This window comes from Xenopus tropicalis, chromosome 5 (assembly GCF_000004195.4).
Source record: "Xenopus tropicalis strain Nigerian chromosome 5, UCB_Xtro_10.0, whole genome shotgun sequence".
NCBI lineage: Eukaryota > Metazoa > Chordata > Amphibia > Anura > Pipidae > Xenopus > Xenopus tropicalis.
In genome coordinates this window covers 120905458-120929515 of record NC_030681.2, presented here as the reverse complement: position 1 = coordinate 120929515, position 24058 = coordinate 120905458, and the positions used below count along the sequence as shown (strand labels likewise).

At 36.9% G+C, this 24058-nt stretch overlaps 1 protein-coding gene across 2 annotated transcripts in view; it reads left to right on the top strand.

Moving 5' to 3' along the window:
* plod2 (procollagen-lysine, 2-oxoglutarate 5-dioxygenase 2) overlaps positions 1–23770 on the top strand; it is a 67468-nt gene extending 43698 nt beyond the window's left edge. The window contains exons 8-20 of one of the 2 annotated variants that reach the window (XM_004914355.4): positions 4100–4201; positions 6618–6743; positions 7719–7840; positions 9055–9159; positions 9652–9777; positions 10804–10945; positions 13184–13246; positions 15559–15672; positions 16227–16292; positions 17519–17623; positions 19128–19274; positions 19711–19836; positions 20991–23770. In XM_004914355.4, coding sequence (XP_004914412.1) covers positions 4100–4201; positions 6618–6743; positions 7719–7840; positions 9055–9159; positions 9652–9777; positions 10804–10945; positions 13184–13246; positions 15559–15672; positions 16227–16292; positions 17519–17623; positions 19128–19274; positions 19711–19836; positions 20991–21146 — 1500 coding nt within the window. In that variant the 3' untranslated portion in view covers positions 21147–23770. The remainder of the gene's footprint in view (positions 1–4099; positions 4202–6617; positions 6744–7718; positions 7841–9054; positions 9160–9651; positions 9778–10803; positions 10946–13183; positions 13247–15558; positions 15673–16226; positions 16293–17518; positions 17624–19127; positions 19275–19710; positions 19837–20990) is intronic. The other variant, XM_002938407.5, reaches the window with a different exon arrangement.
* Positions 23771–24058: the final 288 nt, after the last annotated feature.

Sequence of the window (24058 nt, the reverse complement as noted above, 5' to 3'; positions counted from 1 at the left end):
TCTGTGTTCAATAAAATTCACCTCAAAGGGTTTTCTCCATCATGATTAAGTTTTATTTTCATAAGAAAGGAGGAGGAAGGGAGTAGCCCAGAAATTAGAAGAAAATAGAAAATTGGCACAAGCTAGGCTTAGGTTTTTCCTAAGTAAGAGCAAATATGATGGAATATTGTAAAACATTGCCTTTTTGCAGGTGTGTTAGGATGCCATGTAATATAATCCCGACCTTGTCTTTACCAAGTGGCTGGCAATTTTTGACTCTGCACCTCTAATTTCCATTTGCCCCAAAATTGCCCTTAAACTAAATGGAATAAAGGTTTCCTGCTTGGGTAGAAAGGCTATAACTAATTCCCTGGCACATTGGGACTTCCTGGCAACTGTTTATAATAGTTACCAAAATATGTGGTTTTAATAATGTAAAACAATTAACCTCTACAATAATGATGTGCAATTTAACCTAAAACCCAATGGGACCCTTAGGTTTGGGTTGACATTTGGGCAACCATTGTGTATGAACAAATGCTCTTGCAAAGTACAGCTCGTTATTAGCCTGTTCCATTCCTACGGAAATATTGTAATGCTTACTTTCACTTCTACAATTGGCTAGGCACCAGATCAATTACACCATTTTCAGTGTATTATTCCACTGTTTTCTTAAAATAAAACAACATTCAAATGAGATGGGTCAAACTTGAGTTGTCTGCCAGGGCTACTTGTCTAGACTTCGGACATGTATTCCTTATTTGCTTCTGAACTTCTTCCGTGCCATCTCCTCTTCTGTAAAAGTTGGATGACATAACTTAATAAAGAAAGGAAGGGCAATAATAATGTGTAAATTCAGAGTCCAGATGTTGGTTAATGTTTCACTGCTGGAAAATTCTCTTTGCAAGAAAAACTTTCTGTTTGTTGGTAAAAGGAAGCAGTTTAAAATGTTGGCTTTGGTAGTTAAGCAGGGAGCTTGATGTGAGAAGTGGAAGTTTTCCTTTCAAAGTCATGTTTACACAATACATACCAGAAGATACAATGTCCCAAAGGCATTAACACACTGCATAAGGAGACAGTAACAGGATGTACTATCTGTGCGTTTTATTTTAGATGCAAGCATCTACCAATATAAGATATTAACTATTAGATGTGGCCAGAGGATGTCATAAGAAATTTAATACCATATGGTGTAGGGATGCACCGAATCCACTCTTTCAGCCAAACCCCGAATCCTTTGTAGAAGATTTGGCCGAATACCGAACCTAATCCGAACCCTAATTTGCATATGGAAATTAGGGTATGGAAGGGTTTAAAGAGTGTGAGGCAAAAAATGTTGTGTTTATGTGCCAAAAAATCACGTGATTTTAAGGATTCAGATTCGGTTCGGCTGAAAATGGCCGGATCTTGGCCGAATCCCAAACTGAATCCTGGATTCGACTCGTCCCTAATACAGAGTAAATACATAGTAGCACTGCATTGACCTTGCTAATATGTCTAATATTAACAGGTTGACAATGGACTATTACTAAATAATAGTATTTTATGATAATTAGTATAGGTAATGATTAATAATCTGTCTAATATGTCTATGTGCACTTAATGGTGCATTACTACCCCCACCCCCCTTCCCCCAGCTCATGGAATTTCCCTTTTCTTTTTTTCTTCCTTCATATACTTTTAGCACATTGTGGGACATGGCTGTGCCATATTTTGGAGCTTCTTTAAGCTTCTGCACTCACAACAAAAAGGTCCCTTTAACATAATGAATAGTTCTAAATTTTGGTTTAGCCAGAGGTAAAGAGCCAATAAGCTAAAGTGCAGCATCTATATCTGCATATTTAAGTAAATGTTATCAAGGGATACTATCTTGTGCAACTTCTCAGCATTTAATACCTTCTGTTTCAGCAGTATTTACAGAATCGACAGCCTTACCCCTGTATGTGCTCCTAGTTCCCTGTCCCTGATGCTTGAATAGTTAACACGCATGCATAGACATTGTGTAGGATGTTCGACTGCTATGGCGTGAGGCCCAGAAGTAATATGCTCTGACCTCTGCTGAATACAGAGATGAGACCAAGATGGTTTTTTCTGGAATAACTTACATTTTTGTAAAATGACATCCCTGCTACCACATTTACTGTAAGGGAACAAGGCAGTTTCCTGTACTTTGTTCTATTTAAGCAACGTAAGGGAATTAAAGGTTTTCTGTCCCGGAGTGACCATTGTGGTTATCAGATAGATACATCATAATATGTCAGGCTGGATTCTGAACTTTCATAGAAACCCAGTCCATATATTTGCCTTTTCAGTCCCTCTGACATTGCTATAAAATATATTACTGGTAATGTCATGGGTCTGACAGTGGCCATTTCTTTTACATCCTATGAAGCAGCTCAGAAATGCTTGTAGACTATGGACAGAAAATACAGTTTTGAAGTAGTTCATTACCTAAATACCTGCTGAAAACAACGCAGTGCATGCCAAATGCGGTTAATCTTAACCATATATTCATGCTTAGTTTAAAATCATAAAACCTACTGCTGTTTTATTGATATGTCACATATTGTAGTTCATTCCACCCCCCTTAAAAGTATAATTTATTGACTTGTTTATAATAAATTCTTAATGAGCTACTGTAATGTTTTGGCAAACAAAATGGTTTAAAGCAGTTTCTCTGGCATTTTCTCATTACAAATACTGGATGAGCACTGGAAGTTTTACTGTATTCTGTAACTTAAAGGAACAATTAAACCAAAGAATGAAAGTGTATAAAAGTAATTACAGTATAATGAGCAGTTGCCCTGCACCGGTAAAAGTTGTGTGTTTGCTTCAGAAACACTTCTATAGTTTCTATAAACAAAGTTGCGGTGTAACCAGCAGCCATTCAAAGTAGAAAAGGCACAGGTTACTTAGCAGGTATATTCTACAGAGCTTATCTGTAAGGCAACAAACTGTTATAACACATAAAACAAGACCCCATAACCCACAGAAATGCATGCAAACTTTACATAACCTGCCAAATTTGGTTAAATGGGAGTGGTATTTAGGGGGTGTGGTCACAATCAATAGGCATGGTCAAAATGTTGCCATGCTATGTGTAGCAATTTATTTTTTTTGTCCCTCTTTTCATTTTTCAAATGTTGTGAGGTATGTTATGTGGGAGTTTCATGGACAAAGCACCTCCTATGGTATTTAATAAGAAGGGGCCCGTTATGTTTTGTACTGTCCCTTTGACTTTTAGCATTGACTTTAAATTCTGTAATTATTATGCTTACATAGGTACCTGTGACATAAGATGGCACGCCAGGTGGTGCAATCTCCCAGGGATGAATTTGGTCCCTTCTTGAAACCCAGCAGAAAGTGTGTGATGCACAATGATTAGGTCTCACTGGTGTTCTGACCCGCTTACTTCCGCTAGTGCCCAAAATGCTTAATAAAATACTAAGCCTGCTGGGAAATAAGAGTTGATGGCAGCAGATACTGGTGGATTTGATGTCCTAGCAAGTTAAAAAGCTTTGGGGTCCCTGGCTCATTAGGGAAAGTGTAGAGATGCACCTATGCTGTATAAAATAATGATGGTGTTAGTTCATGTTGTAAAATATGGATCAAACCCAGTGGTAATTAAAAGCTGGATAGGTTTAATATTTTATGTTTGCCTTTACATTACATTCATAGCTTTATTGTTGTACTGTTAAAAACATATTCATTCATCCAATATATTCCATGCACTTTGGAGCAGCCAATCCAAAGGATACTTTAATATGGATGCACCGAGTTGCAGACAAATTCCAAATCCAACACAGTTGCAAATTGCAAGCAAATCCTAGCCCTAATTTCCTTACGGAAATTAGCAAAATGTTAAAGTCCGGGATTTTGGTGCATCCCTAACAAACAATATGGTGTTTTGCAAAGTTTTAAAAATGCTTTCTTTAATTTATCTTAAACATTGGGTACCACAGGTCCTTCAACTCATAACATTTAATATTTCAGCATATTCCTAATGAAACTTAAAACAGACTGGAAAATCATAACTTGGAGAATAAAACATGATTGAACAACAAGAGACTGCTGCCAGCACTGCATCAATAATTTAAGACATTTGTATTTTTCCTTCTAGCTTCAGTTGAACTACTTTGGTAACTACATTCCCAACGTTTGGGCACCTGAAACTGGATGCGGGACTTGTGATTTAGACACAACTGATTTATCTACCGCAAATGTAAGTATGCAGTTGTTCTTTAATACATCCATGTTGCTCATCTTACAGCCTTTTTAGTGTGTTCTACCCATAGCATCCATGAACTGCCCAAAATTATTTTTTTGGGGCAACAAAATAACTGAGAAAACTGGCAGTGAGAAACACAGAACCATGGGGCGATTTGAAACATTATGTCGCTCAGGGGACACGCTTGCAGTGGCATGCAATTTGCTTTAAATGCAAAGTATGATCATAAGGCTCCTGAACCTCTGGAACGCTAGTATCTGTAAGAGGAGGGATCTTGTGAGTGTTACAGCTTACTCCTTTTAGAATATTGCCATAACATTTGGTAGAGTTACCCCCATATATAATAAAAGGCACTAAGTTTGCCCAGGAGCAGTAACCCACAACAACCAATAAGATGTTTGTTTTTTTAACATGCCTTTTATTACGTAACCCTATTAGAATTATTCTTAACCACAGGCAAAATTGTAACAAACCACATGAGTGTGTTTCAGCTGACACTCTTGATGGCTACAAACCAGGCACTTACAGAATCATTATTTAAATCATACAGAAATGTCATCTACCTGCCTGAGGTTTAAAGGGTTGTTGCTGTGAAGTTGTGATTCGCAGTGATACAGTTCATATTGGTTTTTACAGCAAGAAAGTGAATGTTAAATGTAAATCGTATGTTGCCAATTTATTGCCAATTAAAAGATAATTAAATACACACTTTGGATCTGGCATTTTGACAAGCAGTAGTGGCAAATTCATTCATATGCAAAACCCAGGCCAAAATCCTTCCGTGCGTAAATTTGACCCATATGATGTGAGGAATATTTCCTAGTTTTTCATCTGCAAAATCAGATTCGTTGTTAGATTCATTCTGCAATCCATCGTGGGTAATGACATAGTTACCTCATTACTCATTCAAGTCAAGTGATTTTTAAAATATAATAAAAAAAATTTAGCTTTCACAAATCTGTGCACTATAACGGCATCCATTGGATCCTAGCACAATCAACTGCTCTTATCATTAGATTTGTTTAATAATAAACTGTACTTAAATACAGTATGGAATATTTTCCTTACTCTATAAATAGAGGTGATGAATGCTCTCTGGTAGCCTTGTTGGGCATCGCCATTAATCTATTAAGTATAAATAGGAGCCGCGTGCACAAACATCCTATTTATTGGTAGTCACAGAGAGTAAGGGCCGTGACAGACGGGGAGATTAGTCCCCCGTGACAAATCTCCGTTGTCGCAGGCAACTAATCACCCTGAAATGCCATCCCACCGGCTAGAATGTAAATCACAGGTGGGATGGCATACGCGGCGCGGTGATTTGCCGAAATCGCCGAAGTTGCCTTGAGAGGCGACTAATCTCCCCGTCTGCCATGGCCCTAAAGGGATAATGATGCCTTCATCAGATAATTATTTCAAGGTGTAGTTATCCTTAAACGTAACTTTTAGTATCATATAGATAAGTGATAATCTGAGACAATTTGCAATTGGTCTTCATTTTTTTTTAAATTGGTTTTTGAATGATTTTGCTTTTTTCAGCAACTCTTCTTTAGCCATAATCATACATCTCCCAGCTGTAGTCTACTCTGGAAGAGTCTAAACAGTTTTAGAAATAACATTTGAATCCATTTAATACCTAGTAACTAGATCCAATAAACTTCCCACCTTGAAAGAAAGTTCTTGTAATCATCCTGTTATTTTAGGTACACATTTCTGTGATCCTTTGTTTTCTATTTTTTAGAAGCTTATCCTTCTTTTAGTTCCTTATTACAGCCTTGTGTGCATTTAATCTTGTTCTAAAGGGACATGTATGCAAGGCCTCAAGCATTAGATGTTCCGGTCACAATATCACTAGTTGTAATCTTTGTGTCTTCTGGATGTGGATGTATAATAAAGCCATTGCAATGGCTACAGTCTGTGCAGAGAGATGGCTCCTTGAAATATTGGACTGTTTCATAACCTCTTATGAACTTACACTGGCAATGAATAGACTATAAAGATGGACTTTAACATTAAGCTTAAACACTCACTATCGCTGGGTCTCCATTTGGTGTGAGGGTGGGACTCTTTACAGTTTCTTTACAGTTTCACTTGTTTGTAACACTGGATAATGAAGGGAGGAATATCCCCCTAACATGTTACTGTTTTGTCACACTCTGTGGCTACCTCATCTAACTTCTTGTCCTTATAAGACCCCTATTTCTACTTTTTCAGTGCTTATAGAACCCGTAGTGCCAAAAATGCAAGTGTCCCATTTAAATTGACACTTAGAAGCAGCATGTTAGCTATCTGCTTTGCTGTGTCCAGACATATTTTTTCTACATCTAAATAATGAAGCATTTTCATGCTGTTGGTCATATTTTATCTTTGTTGATAACTTTTTATTTCATGGACATTGTTTTTCTTGTAGGCTTATCCAAAAGTAACAGTTGGAATATTTATTGAGCAGCCCACTCCTTTCTTGCCTGAATTCTTCAACAGATTGCTGGCATTAGATTATCCCAAAGAGAATATGAATTTCTTCATACATAACAGTGTAAGTATTCTAAAATGTATCAGTGTTTGAATGGATTTTTTTGGTAAATGAACTAGTATGCTGATAGTTGGATTTGTGTATCCATTATTTGTAATCTTCTAAAACAAAATCACTAATGAGAAAGAAATGCAGCTGCCATTACAGTGCTGGAGTAGGTGTACTGAAGCCCTGGAATATTTTCTGACTGTTCCAGTGATGAGGAACTAAGGACTGAGTCAGTGCCATCTGCATTTATTGAGCTTATAAAGGCTACAGGCTTATGATTGTGGAAAGGACAAAATCCACAATTCATTATTGTACACTATTGTGCTTACTTTAAACAGAATCCTATTCCATATAAAAGAGAACAGAAATGCTTTAGGGTGCAGTACCTCCTGTCACGTGTTAGAAATGATTTCTTACTGATTTAAAAATGGAAAATAATTATTTATACAAGTGCTGAGGGGTTAATGAGGATCTTAAAACTCATATATATTTTGTCTGTATTGTTCTGTTTATTGAACACAATAAAGCTTAAATGGCAAATAATTGTAACCATGTTGGACACACAGAGCTACAGCATGGTGGTTACAAAATACTGTTACACATAGGTATTGAAATCAAGATCCTCATATCCACATTTTCCAGGGAAACCCCTCCTTAGAGAATCAGTAACTGAGGCATTTGGTTGCTTTGATATTTTACAGATCAAGTTGTTCTACATCCCTTTAGTTTTTTTTAAAAACAATCAGCATGCAGCCCCCTGGCAATTAGGTTATTTACAATACCTAAATGTTTGCAAAACATCTTTACTAAGGGGCCTATTAATTATGCTGTATAAAATTAAATTTGCCAAAAAAGTTGTAAAAAATGGAGAAGTTTGCTGTCCAAACGCCAGATTTTACGCCACAATCGGGAGCAATCAAGTGCTGCCGGTAGCACTTTCCTGTATATGGGAGTTTATTTAACTGTGTAGCAACTTTATTGTCATTGCAGGAAGTGTATCATGAACAGCACATTGTGAAGTTTTGGGAACAAGCCAAGAATGTTATTGGAAATCTAAAAGTTGTTGGACCGGAAGAGCCAATCATGCAGGCTGAAGCCAGAAATATGGGAATGTAATATATTGCATGCCTCATACTATATATAAATTAAAGGGGAGCTCCATCCAAGAAAATGTATTTCTAAGCAACTTTCAAGTTTACATCATGTAAACATTCTTAATGGTTTTCAGTTATTCATAACTGAAGAGGATGGGGGTCCCTATTAAATGTTAGTAAGAACTAAAATTAACCACAGTATAAATAATATTCATATTGTAGCGTGCCTTTAGACTTAATACAGGTTGGGAGATTTGTTGATTAGCCATTAGCTGACAAAGGTTTATGAATGTATATTTAACACTCTTGTGTTACATTAAGTGCAGTTTTTAACCCCAAATAGTCTGGCATAATTATATCTTGAGTAAAAGCTGTACAAGTATGGGACCTGTCATCCAGAATGCCCTGGACCTCTGGGGCTTTCGACATAAGAGGTCTTTCTGTAGTCTCCATAAATTAATTCTGCTAGCAATCATTTAAACAATCCAGCATCCATATCCATTATGGATCCATGCAGTAGTATCATCAAGTACAAGGTACTGTTTTATTATTACAGTGAAATAATTTAAAAAGTAGTCTTTGGGAGATGGCCTTTCCATAACTTGGAGCTTTCTGGATAACAGGTTTCCAGATAACATTATTATACTGGGTATCTTTTATAGTTGATCACAAGCGTGATAAAGAAAAACACAACATTCCTCAGACTTGATATCACAGATGAGAGAAGTGCACAGCAATATTTCCTGAACTTCTGGGTTTGTTTCAGTGCAGAATTTGTTATACAAAATATTTCTCCATCACCACACTGAGTTTAGGGATCACATTATCCATCACAGGGTTCAGATGGAGACAAAACAAAGAAAGAAAAAGTGTCCCTGTCATGTCCCAGGTTGTATTTTTGATTAGTTGCTAGAAGCATCCATGTACCAGGGCTGGGTGTTACCTCAGTATATATACAGCAATTATTTGTTCAGACTCAAGGGATTAAATGCATCATTTTCCTATTGACCCAGATTACCCCAAAATTTAATCTGGTTCTGTGTAATTATAATATAATACAGCATGTGAACAAACTAAAAAGGACCAATATAAATAATAACAATAATAAATTCTCCATCACAAATGATGATCACATGTTGATTTCGGATGGCTCCTTGATAGAGGTGATTTCATAAAAAAAATTCTTGTAGTAGGTTTTCACACCCTTACCTGTGTGTCTTATCCCTTTATAGGAACACCTGTCGGCAAGATAAAGAATGTGACTATTACTTTAATATTGATGCTGATGTTATGCTGACCAATCCGCAGACTTTAAAAATACTTATCGAACAAAACAGGTTTGTTATCAGTTATTTATTTTGGTATCAATCCCAAACTGTTACTAAACCATGCAGGGTCAAACTGGGCCTCCGGGGCACCGGGAAAAAACCCCGGTGGCCCAGACCCGATCCCCTCCAGCCGCTCCGCCCCAGTGGTCGACCAGTGGGATAGGGGTGAGGGCACCTGCGGCGGGGGTGTGTTTGAAGGTAGCAGCGGGGGCCCTTTGGGGGGGACCCCTGAGGCAGCCGCTCTGGTGGGCCCTGCACCCCCCAGTCTGACTCTGAAACCATGTCTTGCAGACTGTATGCTGTATTGAGCTTTATATATATTTGTAAATTATAATTATATTTGACTTTATGACACATACAAAATGTGTTATTTTAACTGATGCCTTATTTTTATTTAAAGAAGGATATAGATTTGTAACCTGTTGCTACATAGTTGAGTTCTAAAACAACATGTCTTTCTCTGTACTTGATTATTTCATGATTTTCTATTTAATTTTGTAGAAAAATTATTGCACCTCTTGTAACTCGTCATGGCAAACTCTGGTCCAACTTCTGGGGTGCACTGACCCCAGATGGATACTATGCACGATCTGAAGATTATGTGGATATTGTACAAGGCAAAAGAGTGTAAGTACAAGCAACAGTTTAGCTGTCAGACACGGCCATTAGAGAGGCACTTGACTGCATGTATTCTCTCTCTGTTTTGTCACACCTTTGTCACAATTGTTTTTTCACACCTTTGCGGTAAATACAATCATAATCAAAAATGTCATGCACATGGCCTTAGTTCCACTCTCTATTACTCTGTTTGGCAGCTTGTCCCTAAAACTGACCATACATTCAGAAACCTTGGATATTGGCCATCTTGTTGGTCGGGTGAGACAGAAAATTTTGATCATGCACCATTGAAGGCGCCCGAGCATAGGCAAACATTTAGGTCTAAATCGTCAGATAGGGGTAGAATTCCTATTGTTTCTACCTTCATATCTGATGATTCGGCCCTGAACATTGAACATTAGCGGAGGTTACAAACGATAGTAGCAGGAAAGATCGTAATTGTAACATGTATGGCCAGCTTTACTCTAGATCTATGGCAGACATTGTTATTGTATTAGTAAATAATCTAAAAGATATAGGGAAAAACCTTTGATAAGAAGAATAACAAAAGTGGTGTAAAGGTGATACCTTTCTTGGCTAACTAAGATGATAATCACAGCAAGCTTTCAGAACATTTCAGTTCCTTCTTCAAAGCTGATTACTAACAGACTATACAGCAAACTGAAATCTGTGACCTCAAAATGGCCTGCCAAATTCCTTTCAGCGAAGCTTTGCAACACCTCTGGTTTGTGAGCTGCTATACTCAAACAGGTGATCGCCTATAACCTCTTTCCAATCCACAAAGGAAGGTACCTGAAAACAACAAGAGAGTGCTCCAAGTGTAATAATAAAAATATGTTTAATTAGAAGTTAAAAATGCACTCACATCAAAGCGAATGAAAAAAAAATAATCAAAATCAGTTCTTCCTCAAGAGGACCAAACCAACTAACAAAGTCTGCCATAGATCTAGAGTTAGTGACAAGCTACTAACTAGCTAACAAGTTACAGAACACTTTACCTGAATAATCTAAATAAAATGTCCCTTTCTCCTGCAGAGGTCTATGGAACATGCCTTATGTAGCCCATGTGTATTTGATAAAAGGAGAAACTCTCAGGTCAGAAATGAAGGAGAGAAATCTGTTTTCTCTGGACAGACTGGATCCTGACATGGCACTCTGCAGAAACGCCAGGGAAATGGTAAGGATTTATATTAGGATTTGTACGTGTATAGCTCTTCCCAATAGTTTGCTTTTCATTGTTCTGTTTGGGCGGTTTGCTATTACTAGCCAATTTTGAAATTGAAGGTTTTTCAGTGCATTCGTCTTTATTACTGTGCAGCTGTTGTGTGTGAAAATTTAGTAGATGACGTTTACAGTACACACATATTCCAAAGAAATCACCCCTGAGGGGAATCTGCTGGGGAATCAGCAATGTTTAGTAGAGATCTTTCTGTCTGAAAGTATCCCAGCTGTATGCTTCCTCCTCATGTATATGAAGGGCCTGTGCTTTCCCACTTGCAATTATATATGATGTCATTTATAGTGATTAGTCATGAGCGAATTTTTTTGCCATACATGGATTGAAATTCAGCAGTAAAAATTTGTGAAAAAAAGTTGCAGTTGCGTCAAAAAGTCATGTCAAATTAATCACAGTTACGTAAAAAAAAGTCACAGGTGTCAAAAAAAGTTGTGTGGCAGCTGCATTTTGCATTTTTTTTTTTTGCCATTTTGCAAATTTTTCAGCATTTTCACTAATTTTAACATTATTTTAAAGACTCAGCACTGCTATGATCTGCTCTCAAAACTACACATTTTAAATAATAAAGATAACTTACAAAACATTTTTTTTCTGACAGGGGCTCCTCAAATTCAGACTATTGTCTGAAGGTGAACATCCCCTTTAAATGTCTTTTTTACATAAATTAAATAAGCTTTGTTATTACAGTGTCAAAATTAGATTTCAGTAAGCAAACAGGACAGTTGCATTTGTTCTTACTAAGAGATGCAGAGGTGCTTCCTTATCCCCATTTCCATTTTTAAATGTTTATTCCAAAGCATAAACTCACGGGCCCCTCCTGCTTTTTGATGACATTTCTTTAGCTAGTCCCTTTGAGCAAAATTAATTTTTTGTTAACAAAAATAGCTAGTTTCCTTTCAATTAAAAAAAAAAAGTTGGTGGAGATCTGTTCAGAGCAGAGCAAGCGGCACCTCCTACTGGCTCATCTGCATAGCATAAATCCTATTGGCTAACGATACAATTCATGCTATGCAAATCAGGAAGGGACCATGTGCAGTACTGGCACTGCTTCAGATCCTTCCTGCTACCCGCTGCCAATCTCTGCAGGAAAGCAGTGGAGGCGGTGGTCAGCAACCCACTTCCTCAACTCTGACAGGACCCAACACTGGGCAAGCACTGACTTCTTTCTAAGATATAAATAAAAGTAGCAATCTCTGTTAAAAAAATACTTATTTTTGACAGGGATTTAAACAAATGGAAAAAAGGTGAACATTCCATTTATACACACACAATATGAAAATATGCAATACATGCAGTTCGTATTATAGTGTTAAGTCTTTCTATGTGTTATTATAGTGTTAAGTTTTTCTATGTGTTCATAATATTTGCTCTTCGTTAAACGGATGTCTAAATGCATGTAACATTTGCACTTGAATTCATTTTTTGTGAAGGTTGCTAAAAAGCAGCCCTTTACTGCTCAAACGTCAGCATTCAACTGAAGAAAGAGTGACAGAAACCCCCTCTGCCACCTGCCATTCACTTGAATAGGGCACCACTGGCAGTTGCAATTACAAAAATGCTCTTGATAGCACTGGTGCTTTTCAGCCCTAAAACGCATACAACATTTTAGGGCATAAAAGTGTCAGTTTAGCGCTGTCACACATTTCCTTTCCAAGTGAATGGTAAGAGGCAATGGGAACTTTGGTTCATTCCTCTTCAGTGGAGAATTCTCCCCGTTCAGTGCCATCAGACTCATCTTTGTTTATTTGTTTTCCATAACATCTTAGAGCTTTGTTTTCTAAGTGCACTTTTGTATGGCAATCTCTTATTCTCATATTGTACTTCTTTCTGCATCCACTGTATGCATATTTGCTAACAGCTTGAGTAAGTATCAAAGAGCCTGTAGTCAACTGATAACTGTTTCTTCTTTTTGCTCGTATTTAAATCTCCTCATTTTCTGAAGGCATTTTGGCCCAAATAGTAGCTGCACAACATAAGGCATGGCAGGACATGTGGTTCCACCTTAGCTTTGCTTCAAAGCTGCATGTTGTCCATACAGACCTGTTGAAGCTTCTCAGCCTAAATGATAAGCTGATATTTTTGAATATGTATTTTCATGTCTCCACAGTCAATCTAGGCAAAATTAGAGATAAAAGAGACAATATACAAGTCCACTTACTTGATGCTTCTTCATTTTAGAATTTACAGAGAGAAAAAGACTCCCCATCTCCGGCAACTTTCCATATGTTCAGCCCCCCAAAGGTTTATATAATTTTTTAATTCCTTTTCATAAACCTTTCACTGTACTTTCTTCTATTTTCACATCAGAAAGCTATGATAGTGATAGTTTGTGTTAATATGTAGTTCTTTTAGTTTTAACTTTCATAGCTTCATGATGGATGACCAATTTATTTACACACACATTTCCCTCTGCATATAATGGATTTTTTCTTGTAGTCTTCAGAAAATGGCACCCATAGTTTGAATTATACTATGTTTTACCAAAACAGTGCATCTCTATTATTTCAAATGAGTGTATCAATTTCTGTTAAAGTATTCCACATAGGTATGCATGTAGAGAGTGATATTCTGAGACAATTTGGAATTAGTCTTTATTTTTTTGTGATTTTTCAGTTATTAGCTGCTTTAATGTTTAGCATTTCTGCAGCTAACTCATTGCTAGAACTAAGATAAGTAATAAAAACCAACAATAATAAATAAAATTGTAGCTCAATAGTTCTTTGGCTGCCAGGGTCAGTGACCCCTATTTGAAAGCTGAAGTGGTAAATAATTAAAAATCTATAAGACATAAATAACGAAGACCAATTGTACAGTTGCTAGAAATAGGACATTCAATAACATACTAAAATTCACTTAAAAGTGAACCGCCCTTTTAATAACCAAAGACCAAAGCCCAAATAAGCCTTTCATGGCAATTATATACGAAATGAAGAGAGAATGCAGTGCAACATAGGTGTAACTCCTGCCTTTAATGACAGCCAGGCTTGCATTTTTGTGAAGCCACAAAGGCCTGGGCCTAGGGTGGCATAAACTAAGGGGCAGCATGCCACCCAGCCGCAAGTAAAATTTGCTCACATACGGAGCACTGGCAAAAATCTTCAGTGTCCGAATCTCAAATCTGGTGCTGATGACAGCAAAACTTGTGCCAAAAAATTCCACCAAATGACTGCATCTTACCAAGATCTGGCTGCAAAATGTGCAAAAAATATATTGTTTAGAAGTTATTACTGATACAAAATGCATTCTGTAAATAGCCCCCTTAACTCAACATAATCCTAGAAAGTATCCCCTTAGAAGGAAAGGGCGTAGAGAAAAATCCATTGAATTACAAACAAGGCAAGAAAGGGGAACTCATCAAACCAGTTATATGACCAACTTTCTTACATTGTTCGAGGGCATTTGTTTTTGGCTGCCTATGCAAACTTTTATAAAGCCAATTAGAATGTTAAGATCAATGTACAACAGAGGCAGCAGGATTAGGAGAGAAGCCAAGCTGAAACCATACCTTATAAGATGAATGAGTGTTTTGCTGGAAACCAAACTGAAAGTTTCCTTACATGTGGGATAGACAGTTGCCAGCTGAAATCCTGAAGCCAAACAGAAACTCTGTGGACTGCATAATTATAATGATGCCTTTTCCCCCTATATTTTGTTTGAAATTGAACAAAATGAGTAAGTTCTACTGCCCATGGAAAGTCTTCTGTTCATTGTAAAAAAAAGACATCAAGGCAGTTCAACACACAATGCAAGTAGGGTTAGCCACGCCTTTATGTCCTCTGTCTCAGTTTAACTCCGTAATTAACATGCTGGCAAATTATTTATTCATCACCATTAATTCATGTTCTCTGATTGATTATATGGATGCTTGCATTTTTATATAAAATTTGGCAATATTTTAAAAAAATATTTTGACGAAAGAACATTTGGTCTAAGAATAATAATTTTCCAGCAGGCCTCAAATTCTACTTAACAATTCAGCTTTTCTTATTAATTTTCTGCCTCCAAAGAATCTACCAATTTAACATGATTTTCTTACTTTTGTACTTAGCAGTGTTTTGACAAATATAAGTCATAAAAATAGCAGAAATGCCCATAATTTAAGTAGGACAATCCTAAATTGTGGGCCTCAGAGGGGTGTGGCTTGCTATGATGTAGGTGGGGTTTGTAGTGGATTTTGTTTCACCAGGCAGATCTGCAATGCGGCATGTATCCCAGTTTGTAATATTTTAAGGTGGGAAGGTACCATTCTATTATAGGTTATATAGATGCAATAGATTTAACAAGTAAATGTGTTTTCTTTCAGGTACAATACAGTGTAACTGTTAAATATTGCACAGAAAGCAACATTATAATTTAATTTGTACAAGTCTTTCACCCTTACAGACCTTTCTTATTTCCATCCACAAACTGTTTTCTGTTTTTCTGTATAAAAAGATTTCATTTTATGATCTTTTTGTTTTCTGGAATGATTCATTTTACTATTGTGAGCGCTAGCACGTGGCTTGTGTCTCCTTGGCCTCTCATCTAATATATGTCATAATTGTTTGCTGTAGGGTGTTTTCATGTACATAACAAACAGACATGAATTCGGAAGACTACTTTCAACTGCCAATTACAATACTACTCACTATAACAATGACCTCTGGCAAATTTTTGAAAATCCTGTGGTATGTATGTAACAAAGTCTGTTATGTGTGTAACAGAATAGCTTCTGGGCATATGTCAAGTGTCTCATTTGTTTAGTTACTTTCATTTGTGTGTCGTAACTCATTAGCTCTAAAAATCATAAATCCTGCCCTTATAGTTTAGATGTATTGTCTATATTCTGCTTACTTTCCCCGAGTATATCAGTGCTGGGAATTTGGCCATTTTTTGATGTGTTAGGCCTGTAAAAATATTTTTTTTTCTTTAAATTCTTATGTATGTGATCAAAGTGGCTATACTTTCCCTAGTTGCAGTGGCGAAAGTAAATGTTAATCGGCCCCAGAGCAAACTTTATTAAGGCCCCATAACATTGGTTAGTTGCCCTATTCAACCAAGATAAATTGTAATTGTTCATTAATTGGGGCCTTACTGGGCCCCTACACTTCTGGGCGCCCCTGGTCTGCTTCTTTGTAGTTGGCTTTGTACCCTTTTCCAGGCCAGCTCAATGTTTTCTTGATATTATGTGATATGTCTTATAAATTATAGTAATTATTTCATTGTTAAATGTATTTTTTAGGACTGGAGAGAAAAATATATAAATGCAAACTACTCAAAGATCTTTACACAAAACATTGTCGAGCAGGTAAGAATATTTAGGTTGTTCCTACACACACAAACAAAATCATTTAAAAAAATCATTTTCAATTTAGCAAGATAGGATAAGGCTGATGGACTGATTTTTCTCCCTCATTGTTGCTGCCTTTCTCTGCTGACAGGTAGATAGAGTGTTGGAATGATGAGAGCCAGGGCTGTAGGCAAGGTCAGAGTGCACAGGAACCTGATTTATGAACTGTGGGTGTAGAAATCATGCAACCATGTACCCTAAAAAGTCAATGCCAAACTTTGTTATATGCATAGTGACAGAAAATAGTGAAAGTAGGTAGTTTGCATTCAGATGAGAATTAAGTGGAATATCCGCATTAGCCCACAACAGACACACACTGGTGGTTGGTTAGGGTGTCAGAGGCAATCATAACTGAAAACCACTGTCCTTTAAGAAGCAAGAATGGTGGGCACAATATTAACTACAGCTGTTTACTCATTTCCCCAACAAGCATTGGGTCACCAGTGTGAATAAACACCTGCCACCTCAATTCACTGAGGGCAGGGTTAGAAAGGATTATATACATGACCTCATCTATTAGTATTGGGACCCTGTGACCCTATATTGGTTATTTATATAAAATGGGGGGGGGGGGGCTTCAAAACACTTCCCTTTTTTGAAAACTTATTTTAATCCTTGCTTGCAACTATATTTGCAGTGACAGCTAGTATAAACCAGAGAGGAAGAAATCTAGCCGGGCCCTTGAGTGGTACCAGCAGGCACTATTTCTATGGATAGAAAGCAGAGCTCAGACTACATTCTTCACTTTTCTAAACATAATAAATCTCAACAACAGTCATTCTGATTGTCTTTAGTTTTTTGCCATAACTTAGTTTGAAAAATAGTTTAAAAAGGTACACTGTGCAAGATTAGATTTGAAGAAGGAGCTTATTGTGTTTGCCATCAGATAACCCATTCATAGCTGCAGCCCCATTTGAAAAGCCTAAAGTCTTGGGCATTGTTTAGCATCTTTAGCTGCCAGACGCAATGCAGAGAGCCAAGTAACTTGCTCTGTCCTTGCACAGGCCAAAAGGGGACTCAGTCAGAAAATGTTCATTGAAAACTCTCACACCCACAGTTTTAGAAAAGCTGTAGGCATGATTGTAAATGTGTAAATTGTTATGTGATTTTTTCCCCTCTCAAACATTATTTCTTAAGATCAAGCTATGCTGTATTGGGTCATATATTAATTGTCTTTTTTGTAGCCATGTCCAGACGTCTTCTGGTTTCCAGTGCTTTCAGAAAAGGCCTGTGATGAACTTGTAGAAGAAATGGAGAACTTTGGTCAATGGTCTGGCAGCGCACATACAGTATGACATTTTTTTGTGATTAGTATCTATTGTCTATGGCAGATGTTAGGAGGTGCATTTGTAGCACTTTAACAAATACATATAGAATTTGAGAAACATTTTTAAACTCCCTACCTCTTTTTCTAGGGCTTATTTATTACCAAGGGTAGGTGGAGAATTCAGGTTTAAAGTGACATTTTATTGATGCATATAATAGCATTTCTGCCATAACTAGGGGTGTGGTTATAGCTATATGCTATACTGGGTCATTATTTTTTACAAACACCCAATCCCCGGCCAAGGTAAAGAAAGTAACAGAAACAGTTACACATATATTAATATCAAGTACCGAAACAGAACTTCTTCAGTGTTTCTTTCAATGCCATAATGTAAGTAGTAAATTGAGTATGGCAGAATACTGAATAAATAAAATGCCTCCATTATGCCTCATGATGAGATAAGGGGAAATAATTGCTCTGTGTACTCCAAAACTTCACATTAAAGGAACAGTAACATCAAAATATGAAAGCGTATTAAAGTAATTACAATATAATGCGCTGTTACCCTGCACTGGTATAACTGGTGTGTTTGCCTCAGAAAGACTATTATAGTTTATATAAGCAAAGCTGCTGTGTAGCCTTGGGGGCAGCCATGCGAATGAGAAAAGGCACAGGTTACTTAGCAGATAACAGATAAAATGTCATTGTATTCTACAGAGTGTATTTGTTATCTGCTATGTAACCTGTGCCTTTTCTCCTTTTTTCCATCTTGAATGGCTGCCCCCATGTTACACAGCAGCTTATTTATATAAACTATAGGAGCGTTCTGTAGCAAATACACCAGTTTTACCAGTGCAGGGCAACACTACATTACATTTTAATTACTTTAAAACACTTTCATATTTTGGTGTTACTGTTCCTTAAAGGTTTAAAGTAGTTAGATGTTGTCATTGGGGAGGCCATGAAAGGAATTTAACTTTATCTTGGTGTTCAGGAAGCCAGTTTTGATTTGTTTAGTAGTAAATAATAGGATCACAATGTGGGAACAGTGTTTGTAACTTGGGGGGTACATAACTCTCTAAAACTGCATTATATTCTGGTATACAACTATTAAAATAAGTCTTTGAAATGAATGAACCTGCAAGAAGGCTCTCCATAGCATTGGGTCACCTCAAGTTTAACAGTGGGCAACAGGTATTGTGGGTTGAGTGCACGATTTTGACTTCTCCAAATGTAAATGTGTCTGGATACAGTTCTGTGTTTATATTTGAACTGTTAGGAATGAGCTATAGCTTGTTTCCCTTATTTTGTTACCCCCTGTAAGTCTAACCGCATCATGATTCTTGCAAGTGAATTTTTGGCAATTTTCAGGCTGGGCAACATGTGTTGCTAAGAGCAGTAGGGGAGTTTATATTGAGTTTCTTATTTTAATTACATAAACACAGTTGAATGAAAAAGTGATGTTTATATGTTTCAAGGCATGCCTAGCCAGAGAAGAATTAACCTTGTTTTTAATATTTGATTAGGATACTCGAATTGCTGGTGGATATGAGAATGTGCCAACTGATGATATCCATATGAACCAGATTGGTTTAGATAATGAATGGCTCCATTTTATAAGGGAATACATTGCTCCGATAACTCTGAAAGTCTTTGCTGGCTATTACACAAAGGTATGGCAATGTCTAACTTCCAACTATTCGATCAGCTCGTACACTTGACATTGTTTATAACTTTCTATTACAGTAGGTAGGCTACAGTGGACTCTTAGGATAAGCAAGGATTTATTTATTATAGATTTCTTTTCAGAATTCACAGTTTGACAGTATACTGCTGAGAAATATGATTTATAGTGCTATAATGAGGAAAGGGTCACTGGCCAGAAATGCAAATGTACAGTTGTGTAAAAATGCTCTGATAAATAATACATTTATTGAACCGACGTTTCAGCCTCAACAGAAACCTTTACTATATATATATATATATATATATATATATATATAAATTAGAGTAAATTAATGTATTTAACTTTATATTTAATAATGGATGTTCTTTCCCTTCTCTTGAAGAGATGACTAATACTTTGACATTCTTTACACATATTTTTAGGGTCATGCATTGCTGAATTTTGTTGTAAAATATACTCCAGATAGACAGTCATATCTCCGTCCTCATCATGATGCTTCAACATTCACAATCAATATTGCGCTTAACAAGAAAGATACAGATTTCCAGGTAGGATATGGTGAAAAAAATGCCTTAATCAACATGTGAGTTTAGGGGATTTGTTAGCTGGAAAATCATTATCCTATACATTTTACAGTGCGGTTTACATTATAGTCTCATTTTAGCAAGCAATACTTTATATTGTAATGATTGTCTATAATAATATGAAATTAAGCACAAAAGGTGTACAACATTTTTTGAATGTATTTATAGGTTAATATATTGCATTGCAAATATTGCATCATAGGTTAAAATATTGCATTGCAATATTGTTGTGGGTTGTTCTGTGAAAGTTACACTAAAGGTGGTCGCACGAAAGATCGTACAATCAGCCACAAACCGTTCAGGGCTGAAACGGCAGATAAGGAGGTAGAAACAATAGGATTTCTACCTCCTTCTGCCGATTTAGCGCTGAAGGCAGATTTTGGTCAGGCGCCTTCTATGGCGCCGGATCAAAATCTTTTAACTGGCCCGATCGGCGAGTCGGCCTATATCAGCAGCTTCCTGCAATATCGGTCGACTCGCCGACTTGCCATACACGCACCGATAATATCTTACGAATCCTTGTTTCGTACAATGTTCGGTGCGTGTATTGCAAGTCGGCGAGGTGACCGATATCGCAGAAGGCTGTGGATATCTGTCGACTCGCTGATCAGTCAGTTTAAAAGATTTTGATCGAGCGCCATTGAAGGCGCCTGGGCAAAATCTACTTTCAGGGCTCAATCGGCAGAAGGAGGTAGAAATCCTATTGTTTCTACCTCCATATCTGATGATTCAGCCCTGAACATCAGTGGAGGGTTGGAACAATCTTTTGTGCGACCGATCGCCACGTGTGTGGCCAGCTTTAGGATACTGTAACTGTAAAAAAGTTTGAGAACTACTGTCCCTAGACCTAGAGTATAGGACAATAGCATTTGATTAGTGGGAATCAGCTATCAGGGCTGTCACATGACTCACTGAAAGGGCAGTAATTCAATAAACTATTTCAAACCTGGTTTATGAATGCAACTAATCTATTTCTTCTAATAAAAAGTCATATTAATCACTGTTCTTCGCTTTATACCCATCTTGCTGTTCTGCCACTTCCCTCTATTATTCCCTTTGAGTGTTACACATGGACCTTTTTTGCTAATGCTTGTTTTCCTCCATCTTTGTTTTTGCAGGGAGGTGGATGTAGGTTTGCTAGATATAATTGCTCGATTGAGTCTCCAAGGAAGGGCTGGAGTTTCATGCACCCAGGGCGTCTTACACACTTACACGAAGGTCTTCCTGTAACCAATGGAACTAGATACATAGCAGTCTCATTCATTGATCCATAAAACCGAGATGCCGACTTCTAATTTTGTAGCAGCTCTTCTCAAGAGTTTTCTATATTTTTTGATAAGTGACTTGTTATAATTTATAAAAACTCCTTCCAAACAGAACATTTGCTACTGTTTTCAAAACATGTACTAACCACAAGAGGAAATTTATTTATTTTTTTAAAAATTTGTGATTGAAATTCAGCTGCCTCTAATTTCACATTTTTAAAATGTGTAAGCTTTTGACTTAAGTGGGATCCATCATCTCCTATCATATTGTCTTAACCATAAGTCTGCCTTTGAAACCAGACACCTCATGATAAGCCAGAAGGTGCCACAGGAAACCCTCTGAACTGCTGATTGAGTAGTCTGCAAGGTAACCTCTGCAACTCCATCCAAAGCCAATCACTGTAATGTGACCGCACCTAGTGACTCTCAGGCTGAAGCCTCACTAATCACTTGACTGTGCTGCTGCTGCTGCTGCTGCCCTAGAATTCTCTCATGTCTATACTATTGGCTCTAATACTTGAGACAAGATTAGCAATTTTAGAGCTTCCTTAGGCAGCCTTTTGCTGATATCAATGCTAATAGAAGAATACTTGAGATCTACAAGGAGATGATGGATCCCATTTTAATACTGGACACATTTTTCATTTTTTTTTTTCAAAAGTGATGCGAATGCTATTGTCTTTTTAAAATATTTGTATTTTAACATAATTGTAGAAGAAATATAAAAGCTTCAGTGTCCAGTCTAGTTTAATTTTGCCAGAAATCTAAGGTGTAGAAAATGAACCAATGGAATGGAACATTTTCAGATAAAGATCTAGTCCCAGCAATTAATATAAACAAATGTGTTCCAAGCTGATATAATATCTTCATAGATTTATTAGAATAATCCTGAAGGTAACTGATAGTTCACTCTTGGGTATAGCGTTCTACAGAAGAGTGTATAATAATAAACCAAAAATACATTCCCAGTAATGCCCGATAAATGATTCCCAGTTTTAGTTCCAATTGTTTTTTCTAAATTAAGGTAGACTATCATACAATGTTCCATTTAAGTGTCAAATCCTATAAATGTTTGTTATCTATGGGTAACACTTATATTTTTAAAGCAGCCGCAAAATCTCATGGGCACAGGCATCTCATATGCCATTGCCTTCAGCATCCTTCTACCATAAAATCAAAAGCATCTGGGGTTTCCATTAGTTAAAAGCCATCATTAGTGCATTCTCGCCCCCATATTCAGCTGTGTTTTATATATATATTTCAATGCATTTATGTCTGTACGCAACAATGATGCGTATCGTTTTGAGGAACTTGAGGAACCAGGGAAAAAAGCGGCCACTTGAAACATTATTGGATAGATAATAAAGAAAAGACACAAAATTTATATAGGCACACCTGTGTTTCTCAAATAAAACCCAAATTTTATTAATTCTATTAAAAAAATACATGTATTAAAATACGCAGAAGGATAGAAAAGAAGGAAAATTTAAAAGAAAGTCTCTGTCTAATGGGCTGATGGTAAGAGTTGTTACAGCAGTTAGTAATTGCAGTCCTAAAGAGTTGTAACTGCTGTATTTTAATACATGTAATTTTTTAATAGAATTAATAAAATTTGGGTTTTATTTGAGAAACACAGGTGTGCCTATATTGTGTCTTTTCTTTATTATCTATCCAGTAATTACACAAATGCGCACCCTGAGGCTATAGTGCAGGGTTGTCTTCCTTTCTTCGATACTTGTAACATTATTGACACATTTGTAAAGGGTGTGTTAGGCATCCCCTTGTTGACCCTAGTCAAATACCCCTTACTCCATGCTGTTTAGATGCATCAGCCCAGGGTAGTTTTTAGCAGGTGGGAGACTACCTCCATCTTCCACCAGCTTTTGTCATCCCCTGCACTTTAGACTTGGCGTGTGTAGAGTATATTATCCCTGTCCTGCTAAAAACTAACCCAGATCATTGTTCTTTTTCCTACTCACCAGTAGTGGAGAGTAAATCATTAGTGTCAGTGTGGAATAAATAACAGATTGGTAACCCCAGAAAGTCAAGCTTTCCTTGTTATAACTGGAAATCTGGCGGGGGTTGGGGTAGGGAGCACAACTGAGCACAACCTTGTTCCCCCTCACTCCAGTCCGATTACAGGAGAGGTAAGTGGTGTGTGAGGGTCTGTGAGTCTCCTGAAGTGACAGAATCCAATGTTTTGTTCTGCTTAATTCCTAAGCCTGAGCAAGCGGCAAGTTGTGTTTAATTGTCTACCAAAGTGAAGTGCCTTAAATAGACAATATTGTACTTACTCTATACACAAAGTGACTCCTTTTCTTCCAAGATTTGTACACTTGGAGACATTTAATGGCCGAGAATGGCAAATGCTTGCACATTTTAAAAATGTGTTTTAAGATAAGTACATTTTATGAACATGTCAAATTACTTGAATTGTGTTTTTTTTGTTTCTTTGTTTTTCTTTTTTTTCAACGGTGATATATTTTTAAATAAATTGTCTTGAGAAGTGTCTATGATATGATTTGCATACGTGCAGTTCTTTTTACTTGTTTGTTGTACTTGACCAAATCTTTGGCCCTGAAGAGCGGGCGATGTCAAAAACTTGTGATAAATAAATAATTTAAAATACTGCATTGCCAGTGTGTTTGTGAGAGGTGTCATTTCAGTATATAGTTCTGTTACTGTCGAACATAAAAATACTTGGCATTGTATGCTAGTTGGGAATTACTGTACAGGGTATTGTGTATATACGCTTATCCTTAAACTAAGACCAAGGCATTGAAGTCTTCGTGGTTCATCCAACTGTTGCCTCTTTTAGAATTCATTTATTTACAACTGTAAAATACTGCTGCTGAACACACCAAAGGAGGTAATTAATCTCATGATCACTAAAGACCTAGCTAAAGTGTGACAAGAATCCT